An 18,808-nucleotide genomic window follows, 5' to 3' on the forward strand; every position below is an offset into this window, starting at 1 on the left:
TGCTTGAATTTCTATCTGAAAAGCCTGAAATTAATAATATCAAGTCAAGTTAATTTATTTACATAGCACTTTTACCAATACTGAAAAAATAGTTTGTCTGATTTTTGATTTTGGGCTTGTATTGGAGTTGTTTTTGCAGCTGCGGATGCTTAGTTTTCTTGCGAGACTTGGCAGCAGTGGTTTGCTTGAGCTGCACTCAATTATTGGACTGTTTTTGTCATTTGCTATTTAATGTTTCTCTCGTGCACCAGAAATGGCAAAGATTATAAGCTGGACAAAGTGGTGCATCACAGCAAACGCTCACAAAATTCGCACTGGCAGATTTTTTTTTTTTGTGTGTGCAAAATGTGACAAATGAGAGTTATGCAAGAAGAGAGTTATGTTTGGAGTTCTGGTGATATGATATTTTTGCCTTATCGCCAACCCCTTATTTCTATATAATGTGTAATTACGACATTGCACACCAAACAGCAAAGCTTAATAAACCATAACTTTAAATAAATAAAGCACTTCAAATTGTGTCAAAGCTTCGAAAGCTTTCCTAAATACAGGAAGTGGAAACACGTTGTGGTTTAATGTCTCTGCACTGAAAGGAAATCTGCAGTTTGATCAGTGCTTTTACAGATGAAAGACAATGGAGAAGATCATGCTCTTTTGTGTTTTTTCATACTTAATTGTTCAGATCACTTCTAGCGGTAAATATATTCTCATTTACAATTTCACATCCTTAACCTTATTATCATTAAATATTAATCAATGTTTTAATAATTTCAAAGAATCAGTTTATGATGTTTTCCAGATGCTTCAGAACATAATGTGACTCTGTTAAGATTTCAGCTGAATGAAAACATCACTCTGAACTGCAACATGACAGCCGTGTTTCATGAAATAGCCTGGTATCACCAGAATCCTGAATCTGGACGACTAACAATGCTGATATTTGCCTTAGCCATGGGCAGGATAAGAGAGCTAGTTTCAAACCGTCAAAACACTCGCGTAACAGTTAAAGAAGATAGAAGTAGAAACACAGTCTCACTAGTTATGACTGGACTAATGGAGTCAGATTCAGGTCTTTATTTCTGTGGAACAAGATCAGTGAATTCAGACATGCACTTTGAGAAACCCATCAGACTACAGATCGAGGGTTAGTACTGCTGACTAATACATTTCTCTCAAATTTTCATCATCTAACCTACTTCACTCAAAATGCATTTTTTTATTTTTTTTCACTGCAATGCCATATAAGAACCATTTTTGTTCCCCAAAGAACCTTCTAGTGATCAGTTCTTTTAAAAAAACATTGTTTTCTTAGTGTGAAGAACATTTTAGTCATCTATATAAACATTTTCCACTTAAAAAAAGTGTTTTTTTCTTTAATGCAGTGTTTGTGCTCCAGATATGAATGATTCCTGAAATCTTGTGTGTTTTTGAGGAGTGATCATAAATCTGAAGTGATGATATATTTCATATATTTTCAGACAGAGAAGACAAAGTTCAGTCCGTCACAGATCCTCCAGAGGAAGATGAGAACACAGGTGAGAGCAGAGAGCATTCTTGTTTGTGAGAAACTCTCAGTGTATTTATTTTTAGGTTATGCAATTTGAATATGCTGTGGATTCTACATAGAACCATCAAATCCAATAAAAACTTTTTAAGAGTGTAACTGTTCATAACATCGTGATTGTCACATTATTACAGAAAGTGCTTCACAGATGTAATTTCAGCATGATTTCATCACAGTTCAGTCTCAGCACAATGGATCAGAATCTGTCTGACTTGATTCTGTTGTTTAATGAAAGCTGGTTTCTGAATGTTTTCTGTCTGTCTGTAGATGAAGTGACGCTGACGGAGCGTGTGCTGATGTTCAGTGGTGTTGCTTTGGCTGTGTTTCTGTGTTTTCTGGTTATAATCATTGCAGGAAGAAACATTTACTGTCACGGTTGGCGGAAAGGATGGATCGCAGCCGAACATGCTGGTCTGAATGTTTAAAACTCACCTAAATGACATTTGTGAGCTTTATTTTTTAACAATAATCAGCATTTTATACTTTACACCAGGCTCACCGATGTGATTCAGATGTGTTTCTGTTGACCAGATCTCATAGACGTCTGTTTTATCTGTTCATGGCACAAACCTGTTCAAATAAAATGAAACATTTCTGAACAAATAATCAGCAGTAAAACTAAGAAATCATGTCACGGTCGTATTTTTGATGAAAAATTATAGAAATGATCATTATTTGTAAATGTGATGTAGACCTAAACATACTGTCTGTAACTGTAATTAAACAGAAACAGGTGTGAATGAATAAGTTTGTGTGTACCACTTTATTTCTGTGTGGCTAAATTGCAATCCTGAAACTAATTAATTTATTATGATCACTGTATCACTTATTATTGTAAAACTGATACAACTATAATGCCGTGTTTTAAATCTCTGATTATACTACAAAAATGGGTAGAGAAATTTCAGTTGTGAACCTATCCTGTGTAGCATCTGATCATGGGCCCATCCTTCAGAAGGAGCTCTCACCTGAATATTGAACTCTGTCCACTTCCTGTTTCCTGCCACATTACCACAGTTCTTATTTATTTAAGCCACGTGTTTCCACTACAATTTTGCGAAGTATTGCCATTTCCTCTGCTTTACTAAGAATTCTTCTATGCAATTTCTATTGTTTATTGTTATGACCATTGCTTTTGTTCTCTTGACTCTCGTTACTGGATTACTGGATTATTTTTGGATTTATCTGCAATTAGATATTTTCTCCATACTCTGACTGATGCCATTGACCTGACTTGGACCTATGATTGTTATTAGTACTTGGGGCACAGATAATTGAATAAAGACCCACATATGGAATCTATTAGGCCTACCTCTTCCTTACAGAATACTTCACCAGGTTCCAGCAGATCCTGCGGAGGTCTCTCAACTCCTGTCAACCATTGTGTATCAAAATGATCTGCTCAAGGGTTTTCAAACTCAGTTATTGACACTATAGACCCCTTAAAAGTTTGTAAACATTGCAACGTCTCCGGGTGGACGGGGCTAAGCTGGAGGCAAAAAGAGGCGCGGACGCAATGTTGACAAGCGTAAGCTTGCACGTTTTAGGAGGGATTTATTAAACATGGATGCAGAAGAAGGTTCGGAACTGTCCGAATATGTACAGTCACTGACTCTGCGGGACCGTGACAGCTATTTTTGTAAATTAACTCTAGCGGATGGAAGCAGGCTACCTGACCCGTATGCCATACGGCCATGTTAATTACTTTTGGGTGGTACGGGGAATTTTGTCAAGGCTTATTTTCTAATGTAACCTATCGCTGGGCTAACTATGATTAGCAATGTGTATTATTTTAAGAGACCATTCAAAGGATGGCACACACATCTATCACTGTATGTTTGTTTAACATTTAAACTAGCTAGTGCGCTGAAGGTTGGCGACTTTTCACCTATAAAACAGAAACTTGCTGATTTACTGGATAAAACCAACACACCAGTTCATATGCATAGATTATTTAACCTGATATGAAGTGTGCACTGCAAACACAAGCATTATTTATGATCATCTCCGTCCAGTCTGTACTCCGTGTTGCATTCAACCACAATTGTCTTCTTGATTTCTGTGAAGGAATTTCTGCCGGGATCCGGTAAAACTTTAGTTTTGAAACAAAAGTGCTGTTCCTTCTATTCCGGCAGTCAAAAACACAACGAGAAGACATTTTAAAGTCAAAACCTCAAACTTTTAGCGCACCTGCTATAGCGTTTTTTGTTTTTTTTTGCAACAGTGCTCTATCTATTTTTCAAATCAACCTCAAGATTTTAGTTAAGACCATATGAAATGTTCCTTTATAAGGACTTTGCTGACAGGGAAGGCACTTGAATGGGCTACAGCATTTTGGGATAACGACACACATGCTCCTCAGTCATACAATTATTTCACTCAACTGATTAGCGATGTCTTTCAATACCCTGCTGGTGGCATGGATGCAGCAACTGATTATGCTGTATAGTTGTGAACTCTTGCTGCACAAAGAAGGTTTAATGATGTTGCTTTTAATCACATATTTCATTCTAGTCTGTCTGCTAAGTTACAAACAGAGTTAGCAGAGGTGACTCACTTGACATCTCACAGTTTGTTACCCTGCTATCAAGATTGATAATCTCTTGCAATAACAGCCTAGTCCCAAATTTAACCTAGCTTATCATGTGCCCACTACTGCGGTTCAAGGCCATCACTGTTCCAACTGTCCTGTTAAACCTGCTGCCAACTTATCTCCAAGTTATCGAGTAAGTCACTTGCTTAATACTTTACAAATTGGTCCATGCTTATTACTTCACATTATGTTGTCTGTCACTAAGCAAGACCACCAATTCTCAGCGCTAATAGATTCTAGAGATGCTGCTAATGTGATTCATCAAGATTTAGTGAAACACTTGAACATCCCCACAATCAAATTTGAACCCCCTATCATTGTTACACATAGCTGATGGTCCCATTGGAAAAGGTTGTATCACCCATTCCTATACAACTTAGATTTGGTCTTTCTCACACTGAAGAAATCACTTTCTATGTCATGTCATCACCACAAAACCCAGTTATCCTTTGATATCATTGGTTGTCTACTCACAATCCACATTTTTTATGGAAGGAAAAGGAGTTGATCCGTTGGTCTCCTTATTGTCAATCCCACTGTCTGGAACTAATGAAGCTACCATCTGCACTACTTATCTCACCAAGAATCTCTTTCCTTTGCCAGATAATGTCCCCCATGAGTACAGTATGCCGACCTAGCTGAGGTATTTAGTAAAGAGAAGGCCACCAAACTGCCACCACATCCCCCCTGGGACTGTGTCATAGATATTTTTCCTAACACCTCACCCCCTAAAGCAAGTACATCCAATGTTTATCCATTTTCAATTCCTGAAACCTAGGCCATAGAACAATATAAGAAGACGCATTGTTGTATGGATTCATCAGATCATCCATCTCTCCTGCAGCTTTTGGGTTTTTGGTTATGCCATATGGGCTGTCCAATGCACCTACAGTTTTTCAGTCATTTGTTAATGAAGTTTTCAAAGACCTCCTGAATATGTGATTGTCTATATCTGCTCTAGAGTAACCTTTTTGTTAAGGCTGAAAAGTGTGAATTTCATGTTAGTTCTACCAAATTCCTGGGTTACAATATTTGCCATACAGGAGTTCAGATGGATGATGCCAAGGTAAAAGCTGTCCTTGAGTGGCCCATACCCAAAACAAGTCAAAGAGTTACAATGGTTTTTAGGCTTTGCTAACTTTTACCGCTGGTTCATCCCTGACTTCAGTACCATATCAGCACCACTCTTCTTAAAGGAAAGCTAAAGAAATTAGTGTGGACAGAGGCAGCTACATCTGCGTTCAATCGGCTCAATTCTTAAGAATCCTGACCCTAAGCTTACTTTTATTGTAGAGGTATATGCCGCTGACTGCGGAGTTGTAAAATCAGTAAGGCAGATGCACTGTCACGTATCCATGACTCAGCTGATTCACAGACAGGACCAGAATCAGAATCAGAATGAGCTTTATTGCCAGGTAAGTTCACACATACGAGGAATTTGTTTTCATGACAGAGCTCCGCAGTGCAACATAACAGCGACATAACAAAAAACACAATAAGGAATAAAAAATACAAAAAAATACAAATAGGTGGGTAAGGATTGACAATATACAAATTGACAATGTATGGCAGGTATATTAAAATGAGCATTTATGTATGTACATGTACAACTGTACGCTAAGTATATGTGTTGGATAAATAAGTGTATGTGTATATAAATATAAATATAAGTAGTGTAGTGTGTTCCATGTATGTACATGTATGTATGTATGTATATTATGTGCAAACGATTTACGTGTACGCTAAGTATGTGTGTTGGATAAAAAGTGTAGTGTATATAAATATAAATAGTGTAGTGTGTCCCACAGTTATTATCAGCTGTTCATAAGATGGATTGCCTGAGGGAAGAAACTGTACCAACAGTTCAAAGAGGGAGTGTGCTGGATGTGAGGGGTCCAGAGTGATTTTAACAGCCCTTTTGCTCACTCTGGATAAGTACAGTTCTTGAATAGATGGGAGGGTTGTACCGATAATTCGCTCAGCAGTCCGCACTACCCTCTCTAGTCTTCTGAGGTCAGATTTAGAAGCTGAGCTGAACCAGACAGTTACTGAAGTGCAGAGGATGGATTCGATGATGGTGGAGTAGAACTGTTTCAGCAGATCCTGTGGCAGGTTAAACTTCCTCAGCTGGCGAAGGATGTACAACCTCTGCTGGGCCTTTTTCACAATGGAGTCAATGTGAATGTCCCACTTCAGGTCCTGAGAGATAGTGGTGCCCAGGAACCTGAATGACTCCACTGCAGTCACAGTGCTGTTCATGATGGTGAGTGGGGGGAGTGCAGGGGGGTTTCTCCTGAAGTCCACGGTCATCTCCACTGTTTTGAGCGTGTTAAGCTCCAGGTTGTTGAGAGTGCACCAGACAGCCAGCTCTTTAACCTCCTGTCTGTAAGCAGACTCGTCACCGTCCTGAATGAGGCCGATGAGTGTGGTGTCATCTGCAAACTTCAGGAGCTTGACAGAGGGGTCCTTAGATGTGCAATCGTTAGTGTACAGGGAGAAGAGCAGTGGGGAGAGAACACAGCCCTGGGGAGCTCCGGTGCTGATTGTACGGGTGCTGGATGTGTATTTTCCTAGTCTCACTAGCTGCTGCCAGTCTGTCAGGAAGCTGTTGATCCACTGACAGACGGAGGTGGGCACGGAGAGCTGAGTTAGTTTGGGCAAGAGGAGGTTTGGGATGATCGTGTTGAAGGCAGAGCTGAAGTCCACAAACAGGATCCTCACATAGGTCCCCGGTCTGTCTAGGTGTTGCAGAACATAATGCAGTCCGATGTTTACTGCATCGTCCACAGACCTGTTTGCTCTGTAGGCAAACTGAAGAGGATCTAGCAAGGGTCCAGTGATGTCTTTCAGGTGGGCCAGCACCAGTTTTTCAAATGACTTCATGACTACAGACGTTAGAGCCACAGGCCTGTAGTCATTTAGTCCTGTAATTTTGGATTTCTTTGGGATAGGGATGATGGTGGAGCATTTGAAGCATGAAGGGACTTCGCACAGTTCCAGCGATCTGTTGAAGATCTGTGTGAAGATGGGGGCCAGCTGGTCAGCACAGGATTTCAGACAGGCTGGTGTAACGCAATCTGGGCCTGGTGCTTTTTTCCTTTTCTGCTTCCGGAAGACCTGGCGCACCGCATCCTCGCTGATCTGTATTGCAGGTGTGGGGGAGAGGGGGGAGGCAGGAGGTGTGAATGGTGAGAGCGCTTGATTGGAGAGGTGTTCGGGGTGGGTTGCAGGAGTTGTGAGTGGTGTGAACAGTTGTTTGGAGAGGTATTCAGGGTTGGTTGCAGGAGTTGTGAATGGTGAGAGCGGTTGATTGGAGAGGTGATCAGGATGGGTTGCAGGAGCTGTGAATGGTGTGAACGGTTGTTTGGAGAGGCATTCAGAGTTGGTTGCAGGAGTTGTGAATGGTGTGAATGGTTGTGTGGGGAGGTGTTCAGGGCAGGTGATGGGTGTTCTTTCAAACCTGAAGTAAAACTCGTTCAGATCGTCTGCCAGTCGTTGATTCTCCACAGTGCTGGGGGGTGGTGTCTTGTAATTGGTGATCTTCTTTAGGCTTTTCCACACTGATGCGGAGTCGTTCAAAGTGAACTGAGTCCTTATTTTTTCAGAATAACTTTACCACTTTGATCTCCTTTTCCAGTGTGTATTTAGCCTGTTTATACAAGACATTGTCCCCCTTCCTGTAAGCATCTTCTTTGGCCTGACGGAGCTGTCTGAGTTTTGCAGTGAACAACGGTTTGTCATTGTTGTAATTTAGTTGAGTCTTGGTAGAAATACACATATCCTCACAGAAACTGATATATGATGTTACGGTCTCTGTGAGTTCATCCAGATCGGTGGCAGCAGCTTCAAAAACACTCCAATCAGTGAGGTCAAAACAAGATTGTAAATCCTGCTCTGCTTCATTAGTCCATCTTTTTACAGTCCTTAATACAGGTTTAGCTGATTTTAGTTTCTGCCTGTAGGTCGGTATAAGATGAACCAGAAGGTGATCAGAACGTCCCAAAGCTGCTCGTGGAACAGAGTGAAATGCATCCTTTATTGTTGTGTAACAGTGATCCAATATATTACTGTCTCTTGTGGGACAAGTAACATGCTGTCTGTATTTTGGCAGTTCACGGGAGAGATTGGCTTTATTAAAGTCCCCAAGAATGATTAAAACAGAGTCTGGGTGTTGTTGTTCTGTCTCTGTGATCTGATCAGCGAGTTTCTGTAAAGCTGAGCTCACGTGCGCTTGAGGAGGGATGTAAACACTAACCAGAATGAACGAATGAATCTCCCGCGGCGAATAGAACGGCTTGCAGTTTAATGAAGAGCGTTTCGAGATTTGAGCAGCACGTCTTCTTTAACACAGTTACATCTGTACACCACCGTTCATTGATGTAAAAGCATGTCCCGCCGCCGCGCGATTTCCCCGTTGATTCTGCGTCGCGATCCGCTCTAAACAGCTGAAAGCCCGGCAGATGGAGCGCGCTGTCCGGTATGGTGTCATTCAGCCAAGCTTCCGTGAAACACAGAGCAGCAGAGTGAGAGAAATCTTTATTTGTCCGAGAGAGCAGAAGCAGTTCGTCCGTTTTGTTGGGTAGAGAGCGGAGATTTGACAGATGGATGCTAGGCAACGGTGTTCGGAATCCGCGTTTTCTGAGTCTCACGAGCGCGCCAGCTCTTTTTCCCCGTCTGCGCGTCCTCTTGAAGCGTGTGATCAGCGCAGCCGCTCCGCCGACAAGAATGTCCAGCAAAACATCAGAATAGTCGAAAACCGGTGAAATATCGGGAGATGTGTGTTGCCGAATATCCAGCAATTCGTCCCTGGTGAAACTGATTGCAGGAATATAACTAAAGACAGGACAAACTAACAAAAACACAAAAACAACTGCAGAGCACGTCACGGAGGCAGCCATCCTGTATCGGCGCCACTCGTCATTTAAACTAGACCAGAAACTAGTTTACCATCCTCCATCATCATTGCACCCATCTGTTGGGATATTATGGAATAAATTCAATGTGCCCAACAAGAGGAGCCATCCCCTCTGGGGTGCCTGACTGGCAAGGTCTATGTTCCATCCAATCTTCGCTCCAGAATCATTCAGTGGTTCCACAAATCTAATTTAATTGAGGTTCAACAAACAGATGCAATAGGGATAAACAAATGATAAAGCAATTTTTGTAAATAATATGATCAGCGATCATAATCTAGATGTACTCTGTTTGACTGAAACCTGGCTGAAACGTGATGATTACATTATTTTAAATGAGTCTACCTCCCAAGATTACTTTTATTAACACGAGCCATGTCTAAAAGGTAAAGGGGGAGGTGTTGCTTCAATTTATAACAATGTTTTCATGATTTCTCAGAGGGCAGGCTTCAAGTAGAACTCATTTGAAGAAATGGTGCTTCATGTAACATTATCCAGAGAAACAAATGTTAATGTGACGTTTGTACTGGCTACTGTTTACAGGCCACCAGGGCACTATACAGACTTTATTGAAGAGTTTGCTGATTTTACATCCGAGTTAGTGCTGGCTGCAGATAAAGTTTTAATAGTTGGCGATTTTAATATCCATGTTGATATGAAAAAGATGCATTGGGATCAGCATTTATATACATTCTGAACTCTATTGGGGTTTGACAATAAGTCTCAGGACCTACTCATTGTTGAACTCATACTCTAGATTTAATACAGTTGTAAGGAATTGATGTTGATGGTGTTGAAATTATGCAGCCAAGTGATGATATCTCAGATCATTATTTAGTTTTGTGCAAACTTCATATAGCTAAAACTGTAAATTCTATTTCTTGTTACAAGTATGGTAGGACCATCACTTCTACCACAAAAGGCTGCTTTGTAAGTAATCTTCCTGATGTATCCGAATTCCTCAGCATATCCTAAACCTCAGAACAACTTGATGATGTAACAGAAACTATGGACTCTTTCTTTTGTAGTATTTTAAATACAGTTGCTTCCTTACGCTAAAAGGAGGTTAAGGAAAACAGCCTGACACCATGGTATACAGAGCACACTCATACCCTAAAGAGAGCAGCCCGGAAAATGGAGCGCAGCTGGAGGAAAACAAAACTAGAGGTATTTCATATAGCTTGGTGGGAAAGTGACATATCCTACAGAAAAGCATTAAAAACTGTTAGATTTCATTACTTTTCATCTCTGTTAGAAGAAAACAAACATAACCCCAGGTATTTATTCAATACAGTGGCTAAATTAACGAAAATTAAAGCATCAACGAGTGTTGACATTTCCCAACATCACAGCAGTAATGAATTTATGAACTACTTCTAAAATTGATACGATTAAAGAGACATTTGTAACCATTTAGTGGTCAGCTACAGTATCACATCAGACAGTGCACTATAGATCCCCCGAGGAACAGTTCTACTCATTCTCCACTATAGGAGAGGAAGAACTTTACAAATTAAATCATCTAAACCAACAACATGTATGTTAGACCCTATTTTATCTACGGTCCTGAAAGAGGTGCTTAAAGAAGTCATAGATCCTCTTCTGACTAATATTAATTCCTCATTGTCATTAGGATATGTCCCCGAAACCTTCAAACTGGCTGTTATTAAGCCTCTCATTAAAAAAATGCAAAGATTATAGACCGATCTCATATATAGAAAAGGTAGTATCCCTACAATTATATTCCTTCTTAGGGGGCGGCAGTGGCTCAGTGGTTCATGTAGGTTGTCTACAAACCGGAAGGTTGGTGGTTCAATCCCCAGCTCCACCTGACCAAGTGTCGAGGTGTCCTTGAGCAAGACACCTAACCCCAGCTGCTCCCGATGAGCTGGATGGCGCCTTGAATGGCTGACACCGCAGTCGGTGTATGAATGAGTGTGTGAATGTGAGGCAACTTGTAAAGCGCTTTGGATGGCCATGTGGTCTGTTGAAAGCGCTATATAAATGCAGTCCATTTATTTACCATTTAGATAAAAAATTGTATCTGTGAGGATTTCCAGTAAGGATTTAGACCGTATCGTAGTACTGAGACTGCTCTCCTTAGAGTTAAAAATGACCTGCTCTTATCATCTGATTGTTGTTGTTGTATCTCTCTATTAGTGCTATTGGATCTTAGTGCTGCGTTCGACACTATTGACCACAACGTTCTTTTGCATAGACGAGAACATTTTGTTGGCATTAATGGAAGTGAATTTGAATCGTTTAAATCATACTTATATGACCACCATCAATTCGTAGCATTGAATGTAGAGCTATCATATCGATCACACGTGCAGTATGGAGTACCTCAAGGCTCAGTCCTAGGACAGTTACTCTTTGCACTTTACATGTTACCCTTGGGAGATATCATCAGGAAACACAGTGTTAGCTTACCCTATTATGCTGATGATGCTCAGCGCTATATTTCTTCGCCGCCCCGATGAATGGAACGGAATGCATAGTCGATATAAAAAACTGGATGATGAGTAATTTCTTACTGCTTAATTAAAAAAATATATATAATTATAGGACCTAAAAACTCTGCATGTAATAACCTAGAATGCTGTCTAAGACTTGATGGCTGCTCTGTCAATTCTTCGTCATCAGTTAGGAACCTAGGTGTGCTGTTTGATAGCAATCTTTCCTTAGAATGCCATGTTACTAGTATTTGTAAAACTGCATTTCTCCATCTCAAAAATATATCTTATTTACGGCCTATCGTCTCAATGTCAAATGCAGAAATTTTAATCCATGCATTTATGACCTCAGGTTTAGATTATTGTAATGCTTTATTGGGTGGTTGTTCTGCATGCTTGGTAAACAAACTCCAGTTATTGCAAAATGCATCAGCTAGAGTTTTTACTAGAACCAGGAAGTAAGACCATATTAGATCTGTTCTGTCAACAATGCACTTGCTCCCTATCAAACATTATACAGATTTTAAATTATTACTTCTAAAGCCCTGAATGGTTTAACACTTCAGTATTTGAATGAGCTCTTGTTACATTATAATCCTCCACATCCGATGTGTTCTCAAAACTCAGGCAATTTGATAATACCTAGAATATCAAAATCAACTGTGGGCGGCAGATCCTTTTTCCTATTTGGCGCCTAAACTCTGAAATAACCTACCTAATATTGTTTGGGATGCAGGTACACTCTTGCAGTAAAACACTAAAGTGTTTCTAATATCGGCAGTGGCTCAGTGGTTCATGTAGGTTGTCTACAAACCGGAAGGTTGGTGGTTCAATCCCTGGTTCCACCTGACCAAGTGTCAAGGTGTCCTTGAGCAAGACACCTAACCTCGACGCTCCTGATGAGCTGGATGGCGTCTTGAATGGCTGACACCGCAGTTGGTGTATGAATGGGTGAATGTGAGGCAACTTGTAAAGCGCTTTGTATGGCCATGTGGTCTGTTGAAGCGCTATATAAAATGCAGTCCATTACCAAATCCATTAAAGGATTTTTAGGCCTCATTAAGTAAACACGAACCGGGAACACATCCAATAACACCTGATGTACTTGCTACATCATTAGAAGAATGGCATCTACGCTAATATTAGTCTCTTATTCCGAGGTCACCATAGCCACCAGATCCAGTCTGTATCCTAGTCAGAGGGTCACTGCAGTCACCCGGATCCATTACGTATCCAGACCAGATGGTGGATCGCAACTAGAAAGGACCTCTACAGCCTTGAAAGACAGTGGAGACCAGGATAACTAGAGCCCCAGATACAGATCCTCTGTAAAGACCTTGTTTCAGACGACCACTGGGACAAGACAACAGGAAACAGTCGATTCTTCTGCACAATCTCACTTTGCTGAAGCCTGGAATTGAACTACTGGTTTCCCCAACTGAGCCTGGTTTCTCGCAAGGTTTATTCTCCATTCTGTCACTGATGGAGTTTTGGTTCCTTGCCACTGTTGCTCTGCCTTGCTTAGTTGGGGTCACTTCATTTACAACAATATTGTTACTTGATAGCAAATGATTGCACAGAAACTGTTTAAACTGAACTGAAATGATGGCATCCCTGGATTCAATGATGAACTGTCTTTAACTGTCATTTTGCATTATTGACAAACTGTTTTCCTAATTAATGTTCTTCAGTTGCTTTGACGCAATCTTTTTTGTATAAAGTGCTATATAAATAAAGGTCACTTGACTTGACTTGACAACCCTCGCTACTGGTCTTCCTGGAATTAATCGTTCCACAGCCTTGATCAGAAATTCATTTTGGTGGCCAAAATTGATTGTTGATGTCAATAATTATGTGACTACATGTCAGATCTATGCTCAGTTGCGAACACCTCGAAAACTACCTGCAGGGTTGTTGGAACCACTACCAATTGCCCTAAGACCCTGGTCACACCTGTCTGTTAACTTTATCACTGATCTACCTAACTTACAAGGGTTCACCACTATCATGATTACCATTGATTGCTTCTCTAAGTCTTGCAGTCTTATTCCATTAAAAGGTTTACCCTCTGCAATGGAAACCATTCAAGGTCTGTTCAACCAAGTGTTCAGAAATTTACGGAATACCTGATGATATTGTTACTGACTGAGGATCACAATTTACAGAATGGGTTTGGAGAGCCTTTTGCAAACAGTTAAACATCAATGTCAGTCTCACATCTGGCTATCACTCTCAAGCTAATGGATAAGTTGAGCGTCTCAATCAAGAAATTGGCAGACATTTAAGATCATATTGTTGCTAGGAACAGGAGAAGTGGAGTATATTCCTTCCATGGGCGGAGTATGCTCAGTATTCCCTCACACACTTTTCTACTGGTTTGACCCCCTTTCAGTGTGTCCTAGGATACCAGCCTCCTTTATTCCCATGGTCTGGGGAGCTATGTGAGGTGTCTACTGTGGATAATTGGGTGATCTCAAAAGTTCAGGCCAAATGGTGTGGCTTTCTACTCTGGGTGACCTACACCTGAAAATCCCTTGTAATGAAATTAAGTCAAAGGTATGTTGGTCTGTATGATTGTACTAAGATTTTATGTCAAGTTGATCTTGTCACGTATTGTTTGGAATTGCCTACTAATTATCACATCTCTCCCTCCTTTCCTGCGTCCCTCCTGAAACCAGCCCACATGGCAACAAGCTCTGAAGCTCCTGACATGAATCCTCCTCAACCACTTGAGATCGATGGAACTCCTGCCTACCGGGTTCGGGAGATCATGGATTCACCTACTTTGTCCAGATCATCCGGCACCCAGATCCAGGGGTCGTCCTAGGAGAGGAACACTTGGAGGTATTCCTGGAGGGGGGGAAACTATAGCATCTGATCATGCTCCCATTCTTCAGAAGGAGCTCTCACCTAAATATTGAACTCAGTCCACTTCCTGTTCCTGCCACATCAGTTCCTCTCTTGTCATTTCCTGTTACCATGTATTTAACCCATGTGTTTCCACTACCAGCTTTGCCAGTTCCTCTGCTTTACTAAGCGTTCTTCTATGCCATTTCTATTGTTTATTATTATGACCATTGCTTTTTTTCTCCTGACTACTGTCTCTGGATTACTGTTTTGGATTTGTCTGCAATTGGATTGTTTTCTCCATATTCTGACTCAAGTCAGTGATCTGACTTGGAGCTATGATTTTTATTAGCACTTGGAGCACAGATCATTGAATAAAGACCCGCTTATGGAATTATAGGTCTTATAGGTCTACCTCTTCCTCACATCCTTTTAAACATTTCCTTGTTTGTACAGTCTGTACTTATTAAAGTCTGATGAGATATTATATGTTTTGATGTTATAATTTTGACTGATAGCTTGATGATTTTCACAGCGTTAAGAAAGGAAGTGGAAACACGTTGTGGTTTAATGTCTCTGCACTGAAAGGAAATCTGCAGTTTGATCAATGCTTTTACAGACGAAAGACAATGGAGAACATCATGCTATTTTGTGTTTTTTCTTACAGAATTATTCAGATCAGCTCTAGCGGTAAATATATTCTACTTTACGATTTCAAATGATTGAACTTTTTATCCTTAAATATAATTAAAGTTTTATCTTATTCATTCCAAAGGATCAGTTTATTATGTTTTGTAAATGTTTCAGAACATGATGTGACTCTGTTAAGATTCCGGCTGAATGGAAGCATCAGTCTGAACTGCAACATGACATACAAACATGAAATAGCCTGGTATCACCAGAATCCTGAATCTGGACAACTAACACTGCTGCTGTCTGCCAAGAACTCATCATCACTGCACATTAAATACTCTCAAAACAATCGCATGAGTGTTCATGGAGATAGGATGAGCATCTCACTAAATATTATTGGACTAATGGAGTCAGATTCGGGTCTTTATTTCTGTGGAACAGGACATACATTTAATTCAGTCATCTACTTCAACAAACCCATCAGACTAGTGATGGAGGGTTAGTACAGCTTTTCAATTTCTCTCAAATCTTCATAATGTTTTTAATGCTGAGAATAATTTTACTGTTTCCAATTTATTTTAATCATCTATGTTACAAATTAACTTTCCATAATTTTTTTAACTGCAATGCCACAGAAGAACCATTTTTGTTTCCACAAAGAATCTTCTAGTGATCAGTTCATAAAGAAACATTGTTTTCTATAGTGTATAGTGTAAATATTCTGTGGATGTTGTTCTTTTTATGCAGTGTTTTTGCTCCAGATATGAATGTGTTGTTAAGGAGTTTGCTGTTATAATAATATTGAATATCTTTGTGTTTGAGTAAGGATCATATGTTTGAAATATTTTCAGAAAAGTTGACAGACAGAGAAGACAAAGTTCAGTCCATCACAGATCCTCCAGAGGATGATGAGATCACAGGTGAGAGCGGAGAGCAATCTTACTCATAATTTTTTTTTTTTTTTTTCAGGAAATTATTTATTTTATTTTTTAGTTTAGTTTTTAGAGTATTTGTTATAGGTTATGGTAAATATTACATGGATGTTCTTCATGAATCCATCAAAGCTAATTAAAAACTTTTTTTTTTAAAGTGTAACTGTTCATATGTTCCGAGCAACATAATTACGTGTCACATTATTACAGAATGTGCATCACAGATGTAATTTGAGTGTGATTTTATCACAGTTCAGACCCAGCACGACTGATCTGGATCAGTGTCTGAATGATCTGTGTTTCTTTATTCTGTACTTTGATTGGTTTCTCTGTCTGTCTGTAGTCTCTACAGTCGAAGTGATGCTGACGGAGCGTGTGATGGTGTTCGGTGGTGTTTGTCTGGCTGTCTTTCAGTTTTTTCTGGCTACAGTCATTGCAGGAGGAATCATTCACTGTTATGGTTGGCAGAAAGGATGGGCCGCAGCTAAACGTGCTGGTCTGACTGATTAAAAAAATAACTGAATGACACTGAATTTGTGTGCTTTATTTTTCACAATAATCAGCATTGCTGTATGTTATCACTGATGGGGACTTCAGATCTCATTTAGACTTCTGTTGTGGTAAAGCTCTCGAGGAACATTAAAGTGCCCCCTTTATGCTATTTGAAAAGTTCATAATTTGGTTTTGAGAGTTCTCAACAGTACACAGTTCACATGCATGCAAGATAAAAAAAAAACATGCACTTTCATTGACTCTTGTGTGCATGATTCTCAAACGATTCGTTTCAAAATTCATCTTTCTAAATCCCTCCTTTGTGTGATGCTGCTCTGCTCTGATTGGTCAGATATGTGTCCCTGGAGCGAAAAAAAAAACAGTCACAAGTAGCACAGATATATTTGTAGCAATAGCCAACAATACATTGAATGGGCCGAAATGATTGATCATGCCAATGTGGTAACTTGTGACATGTGAACAAATGACTAATTTCAGTGGTTCAGAGTTGACTCTTTCTTTTGACACACTTCCAGCTTTACAACTTTGCAAACTATTTACATTCAAATACAGCTACATTACATATTAAATAAAAGGTAATTTAAAAAAATCCATAATGGGGCACTTTAGTACATTTAAGCTGAGTTCAAGAGAAAATATAAATGCAATGGCACATAAATGATGGGAAATGAAGTCCAAACAAACAAACTAAAATAGAAGTGCCTTCTTCTGGGCTGTTATGGTCACTCCAGCAGATGTCTGTGACAAATTAAACAATGTATTACAGCTGTCATGATAAAAATGAAATGTGCAAATGAATGAAAAGTCTTACAACCAATCACACACATTTCTGTTGAATTTAGGAATGTATTGGCCAATCAGAGGATCCTAGATGAGTCAGCACTGAAAAGCCTGTAGCTGAGTTGAGTGCGCACGTTTGTGAATTCCCTCATCTTAAACAACCAGAGGTGGATGAAGTACACAAATAAAGTACAAAAACTACTTGTGTAAAAGTACAGATACACTAATTTGTAGCCTTTTATTGTCATTGCATATAACAACGAAATTTAAATTGCACTTCCCATGGTGGTAACACATAATATAACAAAACTACTGTACATTAATACATAAATACATTACAAGAGAGAACAAACAACATAATAAAATAGCTAAAAAAAATATGGTCATTAAAAAAAAAAAAAAAAAAAAAATGCAGAGCAGTCTAAATGCTCATGAGTTCAGGTATTTTATAGCATTTGGATAAAAACTATTCAAAAGTCTTGAGGTGCGACCCCGGAAAGATCTGTAGCGCCTTCCAGATGGCAACAAAATGAAGAGGCCGTGACCTGGATGGGAACAGTCCTGAATTATATTTTTTTGCCCGCTGCATGCATCTGGTGTAATATATGTCCATGAGTGAGGGGAGTTGTGTGTGAATTATATTTTGTGCTGATTTCCTTACTCTGTCCAGCGCTTTTTTGTCAGCAGCGGTGCAGCTACTAAACCACACCAGAATATCGTGTGAGATTATACTTTGGACAGAACAGTTGTAAAAGGATAAAAGCAATTTCTGGGAGAGGTTAATTTTGTTGAGTGACCTGAGAAAGTACAGCCGCTGCTGAGCCTTCTTCACAAGGGCTGTAGTGTTGGTTGCCCAGGTGATGTCCTGTGAAATGTATGTCCCAAGGAATTGGAAGTCCTTAACCCTCTCCACAATTTCTCCATTAATGTAGATGGGGGCAAGGTCAATCTTTTTCCTGCGGAAGTCTACCACCACCTCTTTGGTCTTAGAGGCGTTGAGAGACAGGTTATTGGTGGAGCACCAGGCGGAGAGTTTTTGGATTTCATCCCTGTAGGCGGACTCATCATTATTGTGAATAAGTCCAACTACAGTGGTGTCATCTGCAAACTTGATAATAGTATTACTTTCATGAACTGGGGTGCAGTCGTGAGTGTATAAAATGTAGAGTAAGGGGCTCAACACACAACCCTGGGGTGCCCCAGTGCTGAGTGTGAGAACAGATGAAAGTTGCGAGCCCAGACGAACTGACTGGGGACGATCTGTAAGGAAGTCATGGATCCATCTGCAGATGTTTGAGCTGATGCCCAGTCCATGTAGCTTGGACACCAGTCTACCAGGAATGATGCAATTAAACGCAGAACTAAAATCCACAAACAACAGTCTTGCATAGGTGCCAGGATGTTCAAGGTCGGTCAGCACACAGTGCAGGGCTGTGTTGATGGCATCAGCGGTTGACCTGTTTGCTTTATAGGCCAACTGGTGCTGATCCAGTGTGGAGGGGAGGGAAGCTTTTATGTGTTTTAGCAACAGTCTTTCAAAGCACTTCATAACAGTGGAAGTGAGGGCCACTGGTCTA

General features: G+C 40.1%; 2 protein-coding genes across 5 annotated transcripts in view; both read left to right on the top strand.

The window, feature by feature from the left end:
* Positions 1–16,461, top strand: part of LOC132144953 (uncharacterized) — a 51,323-nt gene extending 34,862 nt beyond the window's left edge. Inside the window, exons 1-4 of one of the 4 annotated variants that reach the window (XM_059555573.1) lie at positions 14,537–15,063; positions 15,149–15,504; positions 15,858–15,926; positions 16,282–16,461. In XM_059555573.1, coding sequence (XP_059411556.1) covers positions 15,240–15,504; positions 15,858–15,926; positions 16,282–16,448 — 501 coding nt within the window. In that variant the 5' untranslated portion in view covers positions 14,537–15,063; positions 15,149–15,239 and the 3' untranslated portion in view covers positions 16,449–16,461. Of the gene's footprint in view, positions 1–14,536; positions 15,064–15,148; positions 15,505–15,857; positions 15,927–16,281 lie in introns of those variants that run through there. The other 3 variants (XM_059555569.1, XM_059555572.1, XM_059555570.1) reach the window with 3 other exon arrangements.
* LOC132144954 (M1-specific T cell receptor alpha chain-like) lies at positions 465–2,330 on the top strand. The gene is made up of 4 exons (XM_059555574.1): positions 465–695; positions 800–1,144; positions 1,479–1,535; positions 1,832–2,330. Exons 1-4 carry the CDS (start codon positions 635–637, stop codon positions 1,987–1,989), a joined length of 621 nt encoding a protein of 206 aa, XP_059411557.1. The 5' UTR covers positions 465–634; the 3' UTR covers positions 1,990–2,330.
* Positions 16,462–18,808: the final 2,347 nt, after the last annotated feature.

This window comes from Carassius carassius, chromosome 8, assembly GCF_963082965.1.
Source record: "Carassius carassius chromosome 8, fCarCar2.1, whole genome shotgun sequence".
NCBI lineage: Eukaryota > Metazoa > Chordata > Actinopteri > Cypriniformes > Cyprinidae > Carassius > Carassius carassius.